The 13,179-nt window shown below is 42.6% G+C and overlaps 1 protein-coding gene across 4 annotated transcripts in view; it reads left to right on the forward strand.

Moving 5' to 3' along the window:
• Positions 1–13,179, forward strand: part of LOC105466895 (SH3 domain and tetratricopeptide repeats 2) — a 91,323-nt gene that overhangs the window by 42,823 nt on the left and 35,321 nt on the right. For 2 of the 4 annotated variants that reach the window (XM_011716063.2, XM_071098236.1), the window contains 3 exons: positions 7,554–7,704; positions 9,891–10,013; positions 11,590–11,740. In XM_011716063.2, the coding sequence (XP_011714365.2) occupies positions 7,554–7,704; positions 9,891–10,013; positions 11,590–11,740 (425 nt within the window). Of the gene's footprint in view, positions 1–7,553; positions 7,705–8,714; positions 10,014–11,589; positions 11,741–13,179 lie in introns of those variants that run through there. The other 2 variants (XR_011624586.1, XM_071098238.1) reach the window with 2 other exon arrangements.

Here is a 13,179-nt window from a genome sequence, read left to right on the forward strand (position 1 = left end):
GAATCTAAAGTATGTCTCTTGTAGGCAGCATATAGTAGAAACATTTTCTTTCCTCTCTATTCTTCAATGTTTGTCTTTTAACTAGAGTGTTTAATACATTTACATTTAATTACAGGTAAGACAGGATTTATGTCTGCAATTTTGCTATTTTTTCTCTATATTAATAGCTTATATCTTTTTGTTTTTCTATTTCTCCATTACTGCATTCTTTCGTGTTAAATAGATTTTTTTCTTGTGTATTATTTTAATTTCCTTGTTATTTCTTATCCTATATTTCTTTCAGTTATTTTCTTAATGGTTACTCTGGGGTAATAATTAGCTTTTTTTAAAAAAATAAAAATCTTAGCCGTTTCCTGGTCATGCCCACAGCCCTGCACATGCATGTGGTCTTCTAGATTCCCAGGAATATGTTAGAACTTTTAAAACTTTTTATGGACATCTCATTTCCCAACTTTTCCTCTCGTGTGTGTGTTGGTTTTTTTTGACCTTTTCTTGTTTGCTCTGAATGTTTTCACCACCTAAGGCAGTGACCATATTAAACAATTGCTGCTGATTATTTTTGACACATGCCTCAGGGAAAAGGCTGTTCTTCGCTGAGTGAGCTCTGAGTGAGGTTAAATGAAAACAAGCCCTGTGAGCAGAGGCTTCCAGGGAACTTCCAAACAGATCAAACAGTAACAGTTCCCTGGGGATGGAACTTTGGGGGATTTCAAGCTCATTGTCTCCTTCAGTGGTTGCTAGGTTGCTGGTTTTCCCAGCTACCATTATTGTGAGGCTGTTGGTTTTTAAGTGTACCACAGAGCTAGGGACAAGCAGGATGTCTCTAAGGCAAGTTGAAAAGCAATGAAGCTCACTTTCATAACAAGATTCAGCCGTTTTCCTGAATAAACACTCCCTGCAAACCTTTGCTTAATATCCAGAGTTCTGAAAAATTTTATTTAGATAATTATTGCCTGTTCTCATTGCTTTTATAGAGGAGTAAATTTTTGGAAATTTTTACTCCATTGTTCTGTAAATTGATCTAGATTATGATTTTTAATTTGAATAGTTTATAGTTTTAAACTCCAAGATTACTATTTGTACAATTGGGAGGAAATAAATATCCACTTTTCCTTTACCACTAATATGAGTGATACTGAATGGAAGATTGGGAAATACTTTAGGTGTTAGAGGAAACCCCTGTACACATAAGGTCATTGTCCCTTTGCAGAATGGCCAGTTCAACGAAGAAAACATGCTGTGATGCTGTATTTATTTAGCATGTGTAAATCACCTTCTCCTACAGAACACTTAAAAAAAATATAAAAGAACAAAGACCAACTACAGATGCAGATAAATGGGTGTTTCTATGTACCTGGGGGTGGTTACTGTAAATTAGCACTAAGCTTCCTGGTAGCTGAGTAAAAAGGGGAAAGCTGTATGAGGTTCTCACTGTCTGACAAAAGAACATAAACACATGTATCTGTTGGAGCAATTTTTTTCCTGGCACAGATTGCTTAGGAGGAATTTATTAAGTGGGTCTTGATGTAATGGACAGATTTCTTCAACTAAATTCCCCTCTAGGGATTTGCATTCTCACAAAGCTCAAAGCCACAGCAAGCAAAGGCAGGAAGTGTTCACTGGAAGAAGCGGCAGGCTTCTGTAGGGGCAGGTTTGGAGGGAGCGGAGACAATGCTTTCAAGCAAAGGATGGGGGTGATCTGTCAGGGAAGACTTTATCAAGGCAGTAGCATTTGAGGAGGCCCTTGAAGGATAAGTAATATTTGGAAAAGTGGAGAAGGGTAGGTTTTAGGTGGAGGGAATAGCAGTAGGCATGGAGAGGTCAGGACACATTTGAAAGACATTTTGTAGATTTAACAGATAGGTTTTGGTGATCAGTTGGCTATGGGTAGTGACATGGTTTGGCTGTGTCCCCACCCAAATCTTATCTCGAATTGTTGCTCACATAATTCCCATGTGTTGTGGGAGGGACCTGGTGGGAGGTAATTGAGTCATGGCGTGGTTTCCCCCATACTCTTCTCATGGTAGTGAATAAGTCTCATGAGAGCTGATGATTTTATAACAGGAAACCCCTTTTGCTTGGCTCTCATTCTCTCTCTTGCCTTCTGCCATGTAAGACGTGCCTTTCACCTTCTGCCATGATTGTGAGGCCTTCCCAGCCACATGGAACTGAGAGTCCATTAAACCTCTTTTTCTTTATAACTCACCCAGTCTTGGGTATCTCTTTATCAGCAGTGGGAAAATGGACTAATATAGGTGCAATGAAGACTCAACTTCTTCCCTAGAAGGAGATATTGAGGTTGGTGGGCATGGCTGCGGGGGGTTGCAGTGGGCATCCAGACCTGTACAGTGAACATCCGTAGTGAAAATGATGTCCATAATAGCCTTCAGTGAGCATGCATTGTTTACTAAGCCATATGTAAATCTCAGGACCACCCTGTGAAGTAGACAGAATTGTGGAAATTGAGAACTAAAGAAGCCAAACAACTTGCACGAGGCTTCCCAGCAGGCATTGATATCCAAACAGTGTGAATCTAGAGCAGGGTTAGCAAGCTTTTTAAATAAAGAATCATATAGTAAGTGTTTTAGGCCTTGTGGGCCATATGATCTCTGCCACAAGTATTCCACTCTGCAGTTGTTGTATGAAAATAGATAATACATAAATGAATAAATGTGGCTGTGTTCCAATAAAACTTTATTTACAAAAGCAGATTGAAAGCTGTATTTGGCTCATGGACCATAGTTTAACAACTCCTGATCTAAAATGCATAGTCTTAAGTACTCTATGTATTCTGTCCACCCAGCCAATAATTTTTGCCTTAGACAAAAGAAATAGGTATTGAAGGCTATAGAGTGCAACCTTGTAGAATTGTATGGGGGGACCTCGTTTTTCATCAGTCTGTCCCCTGCCTGCCACAGAGGGTCCAGACAATTACACCACTTGCTTTCATTGGTACTAGCTCAGATCCTTGACTTCTCAATTTTACGATCTCATGCTGCCTTTTTACTGATTTTAATTTCTCTTGTTTGAAAGATTTTCTCTAGGGTTTAGAAGTGGGTTATGGTGTGTGTGTGCTGGGGAGGGGGGTGGTTGGTGGGGGGGCACGGGCAGATATTGAAGACTTTGTCCCAGCCTTCAGGTTTTTACTCTGGGACACTTTTCTCTCCCTTTGTGTAGTATCTGCAGGATCATGCCTTCTCTGCCTTCCAGGGGACAACTACAGAATTTAGTTTGATAAAGGCTTGCAGTCTCTCAATGGGAGGGATCTTAGGGAGTCTTGTCTTCTGTCTTGAGGTGATACAACACAGACTGGCCATAGAACTGAGCCAGATGGGGTCCATGAGAACTCTGTGGCTCTATTAAATCTATTAAATCAATTCAACAAATATTTACTGAGCATTTACTATTGCCCAGGCACTGTGCTAAAAGCCGAACAAGGGTGATAATAGTTCCTGAGCTCACAGTAACAGAATAGTACAGAAAATAAATGTATAAATAGCCACTAAAGGTATCATATAAATTGTGGTAAGTGCCACAAAGCGTGTGCATATTATTATTTTTAGAAAGAAGGGATGCCTTGTGTATAATAGGTCCTCTCAAAATAATGATTAATTCTGTGCATGTGAATACCACAGTAGCCTAGCAGCCATTGCTCCTGGCTTCTATTCTTCTATTTATGCTTCTTATTTTTCTGGAACTGAAAAAAGTGCTGTGTTTTAAAAAATATAATTAATACGTTAATCCCTAACACAGAAGCAATTCTTTCCTCATTTTTGTTGTAAATAAGGAAAGAATTGCTTTTCCTGAAATGTCCTCATCTGATCACAAGGCTATAATGTACACTACCACCCCAGTTTCACACGAGGAAACTTTGTTCAAGGTTTAAAATAGCTTATGTCTTTTAAAACGTCAGGAGTTTGAAAGTGGTAAATGAAACAGAAGTCTTCTCAAGTGCTGATATCTGAGCCAGAAATTAGGCACTGCTTGAAGGTGTAAATGGAAGGGTCTGGGTCAGACTCTGAGAATTAGGTCCTGGTTTAAACAGGGTTTATTATTTGGTCCAAGATAGTTACCCTTACCAAGTCTTATTTTTTTTCTATTAGTAAAATGAATGTAACAATAGTACTGATCTCTTGGGGCTGTTGTGATGATTACGTGAGATTTTGTATGTAAAGTACCTAGTACACACTAAGTGCTCAATAGATGTCCGGTAATAATACTGCCATTGTTACTATTAGAAGACAAAGCAGCTGAGACATCAAAATAAGGCTTTGGAAACGTGCAGGAAAACTTAGATACGTTTCAAAAGACAAATCAAAACAACAACATCCTACTGGATTTCTTTATTTGCAAAATTGACTAAGAATTCTAACGGCTTGGGGTTTCTGTGAGGATTCAATGAGAAAATGCCTACTGAAAGTATATACCCAACGCCTCACACAGAGTCAGTCCTCAGTTTTTGGCCGTCTTTATCATAAAAATAGGACAAGATCAATTAGCAGAGGTTGGGCTTTGGACAGAGATCAGACAGACTCATCCAGGCAGGGCAGGGATCCTGGAAGCCCCAGCAGGGGGTGGTAAGAGGAAGTCTGGAAATGCAGGTGTATTGGGGTCACTTGGCCATGGGCTCATGGCTGATGTTCAGGCAGGGAAGAAGAAACAAAGACTTAGCCCCAGAGACTGAACTTGAGGACAGGAAAAATGAGAGAAAGAGATGAGTCAAGACTGGAAAGGAGAGGAGATAACATGCTGGAACACAGGCACAGGAGACCCAGAAGTACACAAGGCTGACGCAGTGCTGGCCCACCAGCAGTGCTCCTTGCTTCTTTGGCTTTGGAAGCCAAACCAAACCTAGAGTCTGTGGGTGGTGGCTGGAGGAATTGGCATGCTGGGCCATCTGGTGCTCAACTGGTAGGTGACACTGCTTGGCCACTGGCAGATGTAAAGTAATGGGGGTGAGTGGTGATAGGAAGGAACCAAGGAAGCTGGACTACTGCCCAGTTTTAGACCACGAAAGCACTTGTTTCTTACTGGAGATCATAGATCATGGGCAAGTCTTGGTGAGAGGCAGTGCCTTTGGAAAATCTTCCATTTGCAAGGAGTCTCAATGGTGCTGTGTGAGCCACCAGGTCTCTGTAAGTCTTGCCTTCCCCTGATGGGGTGTTTCTTGGAAAGAAATAGAGATCTCCTCTCTTCCACAGTCATAATGAACTCAGAGGGAGAAAGTACAAGAAGCAAATGCTGGCTCTGTCAGTTGGCCTGTCTGTAATAACCTAAATCTTGTTCCCTGAAGGTCTGGAGAAAACAACTATAGTAGCCCAAGGGCATCCCAGGACAGTAAATGGTAATATAAAAAAAACAGAGCAGGAAATAGGATGAGGATGAGATTTATGGGTCTTATCCTCATCAATTGCTCCAGTGAGAGTGAGGAGAGCTGTGGAGGCCAGGCCTGCTGAATCTGAACCCGGCTTGAGTTTGCAGGGTACAAAGTGGGGAGAGAAAGGCAGTGCTTCCTATAGTGAAAGATGCCTGTGGTTACTGTAGCTGAGCCGAGGAGATTGGTGATCACTGCAGCATGGTGTGGAGTTTTTGAGCTCATTGCATTCTCAGAGGAAGTTTCACATTTTAAAACCTGTGAAAGGGTGGCCAGGGCCCATCTGGGATGTCAGTAAATCTCATGTTAAGAGCAGGGCAGAAGAGAAAGCTTGAGTTTTTTCTGTTTCTTACAAAGGCCAAGTGCCTGGCACTCTCTCCAGAAGGCCAACAGCTGCCTCATTGCCAATAAGGATCTGGGCCTTAGGAGTTGAGAGCAATGCTTGTTTCCCTCATGGTGCACAAAGGGGCCTGGCGGCTGAGAGGTCTGTGATCAAGTGGTAACCACATTTGTTGAGGACTTTCTACTTAAGTGTCCACAGATGTGGTTGATGATGATCAGTGTATCTGGGAAGAGTTGCATGGTTTGCTGCAGTGGTTCTCAAACTTCGCTGTGCAGGAATGTAACCTGGGTGTGTCTCAGGAATTCAGGTTCCTGGATTGCAACTGTAATGAATCTTTTTCAGTCAGTCTGAGGTAGTTCTGGGGTGGGGGTTCTGTGCTTTGAATAAGGTCCCTAGGAAATGCTGATGCAAGTGGGCCACAAATCATGTTTTGGGAAATATGAGTGTTATGGGACGAGTCCTAGGCTGCTACTCAGAAGGGAGTTCTGGCCTTGGATCTTCCCCTAATGTGCTGTGCAAACATATGTAAGTTATTTCCAATTTCTGGGCTTGTTTCTTCTATAAAATAAGAATATTGGACTAGATTGGCAAGTCTCAAGCCAAACTGCACAACAGAATTACATGGAGAACTTAGACACAGTGCTTGTGCCTGAGCCATATTCTGAGAGCCCGGTGCTCAGGCTATCATGACGTTGCAACACACTGGGAAAGAGTGTGGCAGTGTACAAGTTTAAAATGCTTCCAGGTGACTCTAGTTGTTGCTGGGACTGAGAACTACTATCTAGATGATGCACGGTGTTCTTTCCTTGTTTTTGAACACTGAATCGTCTGTGAGAAAATATATTACCTATGTCTCATTTCTTCATTGGTCCCTCCGTTGTCGTGGAGGGAGAGTTTTCTACAAAATACAATTTTCCAAATAATTAAAGGGCACCTGTTAAGCAGCAACCTGTTAAAACTTTCACCCTGCTTTGATTTTCTTTGTAAACAAAACATCAAAATCTTTTTGATGACTTAAAGTTACCACTGTTGTCACTCACTCATGCATTCACTCAATAGGTATGCGTTCGGTGCCTATTTTGTGTTAGTAACTGTAATAGGTCATTCTCATACTGCTAATAAAGACATACCTGAGACTGGGTATAAAGGAAAGGATGTTTAATGGACTCACAGTTCCATATGGCTGGAGCGGCCTCACAATCATGGCTGAAGGCAAAGGCAGAGCAAAGACACCTCTTAAATGGCGGGGGAACTGCCTTTTATACAACCATCAGATCTCGTGAGACTCACTATTATGAGAACAGCAGCATGGGCGTAATGGCCCCATGATTCAATTACCTCCCACCGGGTCCCTTCCACAACACATGGGGATTATGGGAGCTACAATTCAAGATGAGATTTGGGTGGGGACACAGACAAACCATTGCAATAACATAACACCTAAAAAGGTTATAGAGCCGTCAAAGGGTTGATGGACCATGAATCAGTAATAATAATAATTATAAGTGATCTTTAAACATTCATCAGGGGCCAAGGACGTAATAGACACTGTTCTAAGCACTCTAGTTTTATCTCATTTAATCCTCACGACAATCTGCTCAGGTGGGCACAATTATAGGCCTGTTTTACAGGTAAGCAAACCAAAGCAGGAAGGATCCTGTACGTTCTCAAAGTCACACAGCTGATAGGGGTAGAGCTGGGATTCAGTCAGGCCCACCTCCCTGTGTGATGTGGGACGTGGCTGTTCCCGCTCGGAGCTTCTGTTTCATTCTGTGCTGAGTGGACCCTGAGGGCCCTCTGAGCCCTAGCACCTCACAAGTTCATGTCTGTCCCCAGGTCTCTCAGGAGGTCACTCACATGCATCAAGGAGAGCCTGCGTATCTTCATTGACCTGGGGGAGAGAGACAAGGCTGCTGAGGCCTGGCTTGGGGCGGGGCGACTCCACTACCTCATGCAGGAAGACGAGCTGGTGGAGCTGTACCTGCAGGTAGGCCTCCTGCAGAGCTCTCTGGGAGTTGTTGACTTGGGTCATATGGGGAGGCAGCTGTACCCTCCAAATCGACCAGCTGGAACCAGAGAGGAATGATGTTCACCCTAAGACCGTGGAGAGAGGGTCAACACTGGGCTGCTCCCTGAACACGTGGTGGAAACCAGGGTGGTCCGGCAAGCTGAGTACAGGTAGCAAAGGGCCAGTCGCTGAGACCCATATATACATGTGCACCCTGGGAGGATGTGAGGGGAGACTGACATATCACCTGTAACGTCACTTGTCCCATTAAGTATACCCGTCTTTCCAAAGCTCAACATACACCTTGACTTTAGGGTTTTGCTGCAGTTTGAGGCAAGGTTGGTGTGTATGTGGGGTATTAACAATATTATTCTCTTATTTTTTTGTTGGTTTGCATACTTTTAATATCAGAGATGTGGTACAGTGTAGTGGTTAAAAGCCTAGGCTTTGAAGAGAGAAAAGCCTAGAGTCAAATCCCAGGGCCATTACATATGGACTGACTGAGTGACTTTGGGCTTGCCATATGACATCTCTGGGATTCAGTTTCTTTATGGGGGAACTGAACGCTGTCTTTTAGCATAAGGATTAGTAAAACAAAAATTTATATATCTCACTTGCGTAGTAGTAAATGCATAGTAAGCATTTATTAAGTGCTCAGAACTTAGTAAATGTTTAATACATGATATTTTAGTGTTTTATTACTATCTGTACAATATTGTACTGTGATGATATGTAAGATGTTTAATTCTACAAAAATGTACCAATTTATGTTTCTTTCCCATGTTTTGTTTTCTCTCTTTTTACTTCTCCTTATACTAGCACATAAACTTGCACAAATTCACTTCTACTGAGACTTAATAATGGCTGCATAACACTGATTGCATGCTTCCTATGTACGGGAGACTTTGCTAAACACCTCACTTGCATGATGTAGTTTAACCCTCATTGTAAATGCAATAGGAGTTTCCATTATAATTTCCGTTTTACAGATGAAGCTCAGAGAGGCTGAGTAATTTGCCCAAGGTGATACAGCTGGTAAGTGGTGGAGCTGAGAACTGTACACAGTGTGACGTAGAGCCTTCACTCTCAGCCTTTATGCCATCTGCCTTGCGATTTAAGGGCTGAAAGCATTTCCAGAGAGCAGACAATTCAGTCTTCTCCTTTCATGTTGTGGGAGACTGAAGCCCAGAGGGCACTGTTCCGATTGTACATTGTTTTGGTGGTCCTGACTCCAGGATTCCATCTCACTGGCCCCCTCTCTCTCTGTAGCTGCCCATGCAATAACACAGCAACGGCAGCATCTTGCCCCAGCGATGAAATGTTCACTGGCCAGAACTGGTCCCAGGCCTCACCCAATCCCAGGCTGCCACCTAACTGATGTTGTGCAGGGTCATTTCCATGGAAGTGAATCATTCTGGACCTGAAGCTATTTGAGATCCTGTAACTGTGCTGCAGATGCAGCGGTATATTCTTTACTCTTCAACTTCCTTAGCACATTTGGTGTAGATGCAATCCAGAATAGCTTGCTAGAGATAAAGAAGCTCTGGAGGCTAGGGTATTGGGATGGAAGACACCAATATTTGTTTGCCAGTGACTATTGGCGTGAAACTGGGGAGGTTCTGTTTTCTTCCTGAGCCACACTATCTCCATCTGGAAAGTGTAAGGTGTTGAACTGGATCATTATTTTTCCATTTCAGTTATTTACATATTAAATTCATGGTTTTGCTATATACAGGTACCATCTATACCATTGTTTACTTCTTCTTTGACTCAACATCAAATCAATGTAGCTTTTTTTTATACTTAGCCTTATTCTACACAATACTATCTAAAGTTGCAGGTTGGATGCACTATTAGTTTTTCTTTTTTTCTAAAACACATTAAAATAAATACTTAACTAGTAAAACAAAATGTTTTTCTATATACCATTAAAAATAATCTAGCACCACCAAAAGCAATCTCTCATACCAGGATGGGGAGATGCCAGACTGGAGAATTTCTAAAGTCCTCTTACCAGCCTTATGAGTGTGAAGACCAATTTAGGATTTGGGGGACTTTAGCAGAGGATTAATTGATTTAGGTGGTCTGCATCTTAGCTCTGCCAGTCCTGTGGAGGTCTGGAAGCCCTCCTCTCTGCCTTTAACAGTTGTCTCTGTCCCCACTAGGCAGCCATCCAGACAGCCCTGAAGTCAGAGGAGCCTTTGCTGGCTCTCAAACTTTATGAAGAAGCAGGTGATGTGTTCTTCAATGGGACCCGCCACAGGCATCATGCAGTAGAGTACTACAGAGTAAGTCCAAGCTGTGCAGTTTGCTGAGACAAGTCCTGGCACAGGCATGGGCAGGCTCAGGCTGGACTTCGACCTGGGTCCCTCTTCTCCTCTCTTGCTTGTATTTCATTTTTCTCTTTCTTGTCCAGTGCCCACCTACTCACCCTCTCTTCAATCTAGCGGGAGCTCAGGGAAGGTTCTGATAAACTTAGTCATTCTCAGGCTTGATAAGTTATCCTTCCTGGGATAATACATCAAAATAATTGAGTCCAGGAGTTCAAGACCATCTCGAACTCTTGGGTGCATGGTACTTTACAGTTTGCAGCACACTTTCGAGTTTACCAGTGTTTCCCACTTACTACTGGGAGTGCGGTGGGAGATTATTTAAAGGGTTATGTAGATGAGTGCTTTTGTTTGATCATATGTTTAATAAGCATGTATTAAAATATTTTTTTAGGCTGGGTGCAGTGGCTTATGCCTATAATCCCAGTACTTTGGGAGGCCGAGGCGGGCAGATCACCTGAGGTCAGGAGTTCGAGACTAGCCTGACCAACATAGTGAAACCCTGTCTCTACTAAAAATACAAAAATTAGCTGGGCATGGTGGCACCTGCCTGTAATCCCAGCTACTTGGGAGGCTGAGGCAGGAGAATCACTTGAACCCGGGAGGCGGAGGTTGCAGTGAGCCGAGATAGCACCATTGCACTCCAGCCTGGGCAACACTCCATCTCAAAAAATATATATATATATATATATATTTTAAAATTAAAAACATAATATGAGCTCATTAAACCTATGATTTCACAGATAGTATTGCAAAGCATGAGGCAAGAAAAAGAGTTGATGTTAAGAATAACACAAATTAAATGAATGTCCAGATATTAAGTGGATATGTCAAAGACTGTGATTGTTTTTCATCACTGACTAAACTTTAGGAATTCTCATTATCTAATTTGATCCTAAAATTTTATTCATTCAGATATTCATTTATTTATTTTTTCAGTTGTTTATTCAGTCATCAAACTTTAGCAAACATCCAGTCTGTGCCAGGCACTGAGCTAGGTGTGGGGAAGAACAGGGAATGCATCTCTGACTATTGAGGGGCTTATTTTCATATGCATTTTGTAGATGAGAAAACTAAGGTTCAGAAAGATGAAGTGATTTGCCTAAAATTCTATCATAATAAAAACATAGAAATGACCACTTTTTGAGATATTCCCACACTATGTGTGTACTCATGTGTGCTTCATAGATAGCGCCGTGGATGCTATCCACAGGGATGCACAGCTGAGAGCACACAGCTGAGAAGGGAACGACTTTCCACGTGACCTTGGGAAAAGCCACTTCCCCTTTCTGCTCCAGGTTTCCCCAATTTTAGGAGGCCCAATGCCCTCTACTTCTTTAAGATCTGGGCAAAACATCGTGAGCAAGGTCCAGGAGAGAGTTGAGTAAAGGCACACAAGGAAACATGGCTGACCCCCGTTTGTTTTAGTCCACTGCCATCCCCCAACCCCTGCCTGTAGAAGAAAAGCCTCCTAGCTATGGTATGCACTGATGATTCCTAGCTAGACTAAGGTTCCTTGGGCCTCTGTTCTTAGGCTGGAGCTGTTCCTTTAGCAAGGAGGTTGAAGGCGGTGAGAACTGAGCTCCGGATTTTCAACAAGCTGACAGAGCTGCAGATCAGCCTCGACGGCTATGAGAAGGCTTTGGAATTTGCCACCCTGGCCGCCAGGCTCAGCACAGTCACAGGTTGGTGGTCTTCACTGTTGGGTGTGTTGAATGGAAGAGGTGACTGGTCAAGGATAGACAGCAAAGCAATAACAGCACAGGCTTTGGAGTCAGACTGTGTGGGTTCAAATCCCAGGGCCAACTGTCAGGAATACCTTAGTTAAGCAAGCTGCCTAACTTCTGTAAGCCTCAAGCTTGTCATCACCAAATCAGGATTAAAAATAGTGCCCGCCTCATGGTCGTTGTTATGAAGACCAGTGATTATCCATGTAACGGCCACAGCACAATGCTGGGTACATGGTAAGTCCTTGGTAAGTGTTGCCTGTGCCACACTAATTATTATATTACAGTTGCTGCTGTTCCCCAAGTGTAAAGTAAATGGTATTTTATTCTCTGTGTAGGCTATGTTCCCATTGCAAAAGGACTGCGCCCTAAATTTTAAATTAGTTAATTTTTAGTCAAAAGTGCATTTTTCCATGAAGCTAAAATGTAAATGAAGGTCAGGTTCCCATTACCCTAACTCAGAACATAGCTGAATATCTTGTGTTTATGTCAAAAGCTAGTGGAAAACAATAAAAGTTATCAGAGGCCGGGTGCGGTGGCTCACGCCTGTAATCTCAGCACTTTGGGAGGCCGAGGTGGGCGGATCGTGAGGTCAGCAGATGGAGACCATCCTGGCTAACATGGTGAAACCCCGTCTCTACTAAAAATACAAACAATTAGCCGAGCGTGGTGGCGCATGCCTGTAGTCCCAGCTACTCTGGAGGCTGAAGCAGGAGAATGGCGTGAATCTGGGAGGTGAGCCAAGATTGCGCCTCTGCACGCCAGTCTGGGCAACAGAGCAAGACTCTGTCTCAAAAAAAAAAAAAAAAAAAAAAAAAAAATTCATCAGAACAGATAAATGGCAGAATAAAAAAGATATTAAAAAACCCCTCATCTTGAATGTTGGTGTTTGAAGAAAAGCAGGTTTGATTAGAGAAGCCTTGATTAGATGTAAGGGTAAATGGAATATTCTGTGATGATTCCAGGAGGGGACTTCTGGGCATTTTCAAGGGCATCGGATGTGGATGATACTGGACTTTATTGTGTCTAATTGCACTCTTGAGAGCTCCTTCTGTCTTTTCCCTACCTTTTTCCTTATTGCATAAGGTCTCATCTGAGTGACTGTGTGCTAATCTCAGGAAAGGCCTTGGAGGCCCCAGGCAGCTCCTCTGAGCACTTTTTATCTCTCACTGGTCGGGAGCTGAAGGGAGGCTGCATGCATCCTTTCTATAGGTACTTCCCCCGTGGTTGACTTTTCCATATCAGAGAATTTTCTCTCTCTAAGATTTTCTCTTTTAATTTTGGCTTTTGGCTCTTTGAAGCTTAAAAGTGATGTTTTTAGATGGTATCCAACAGTCACCTTGCAAATATTCCGAAGACATGATTGTAAGCCTTTGTTTCCTGTAAAAGTTCGTTCT

Source organism: Macaca nemestrina, chromosome 6, assembly GCF_043159975.1.
Source record: "Macaca nemestrina isolate mMacNem1 chromosome 6, mMacNem.hap1, whole genome shotgun sequence".
Lineage (NCBI taxonomy): Eukaryota > Metazoa > Chordata > Mammalia > Primates > Cercopithecidae > Macaca > Macaca nemestrina.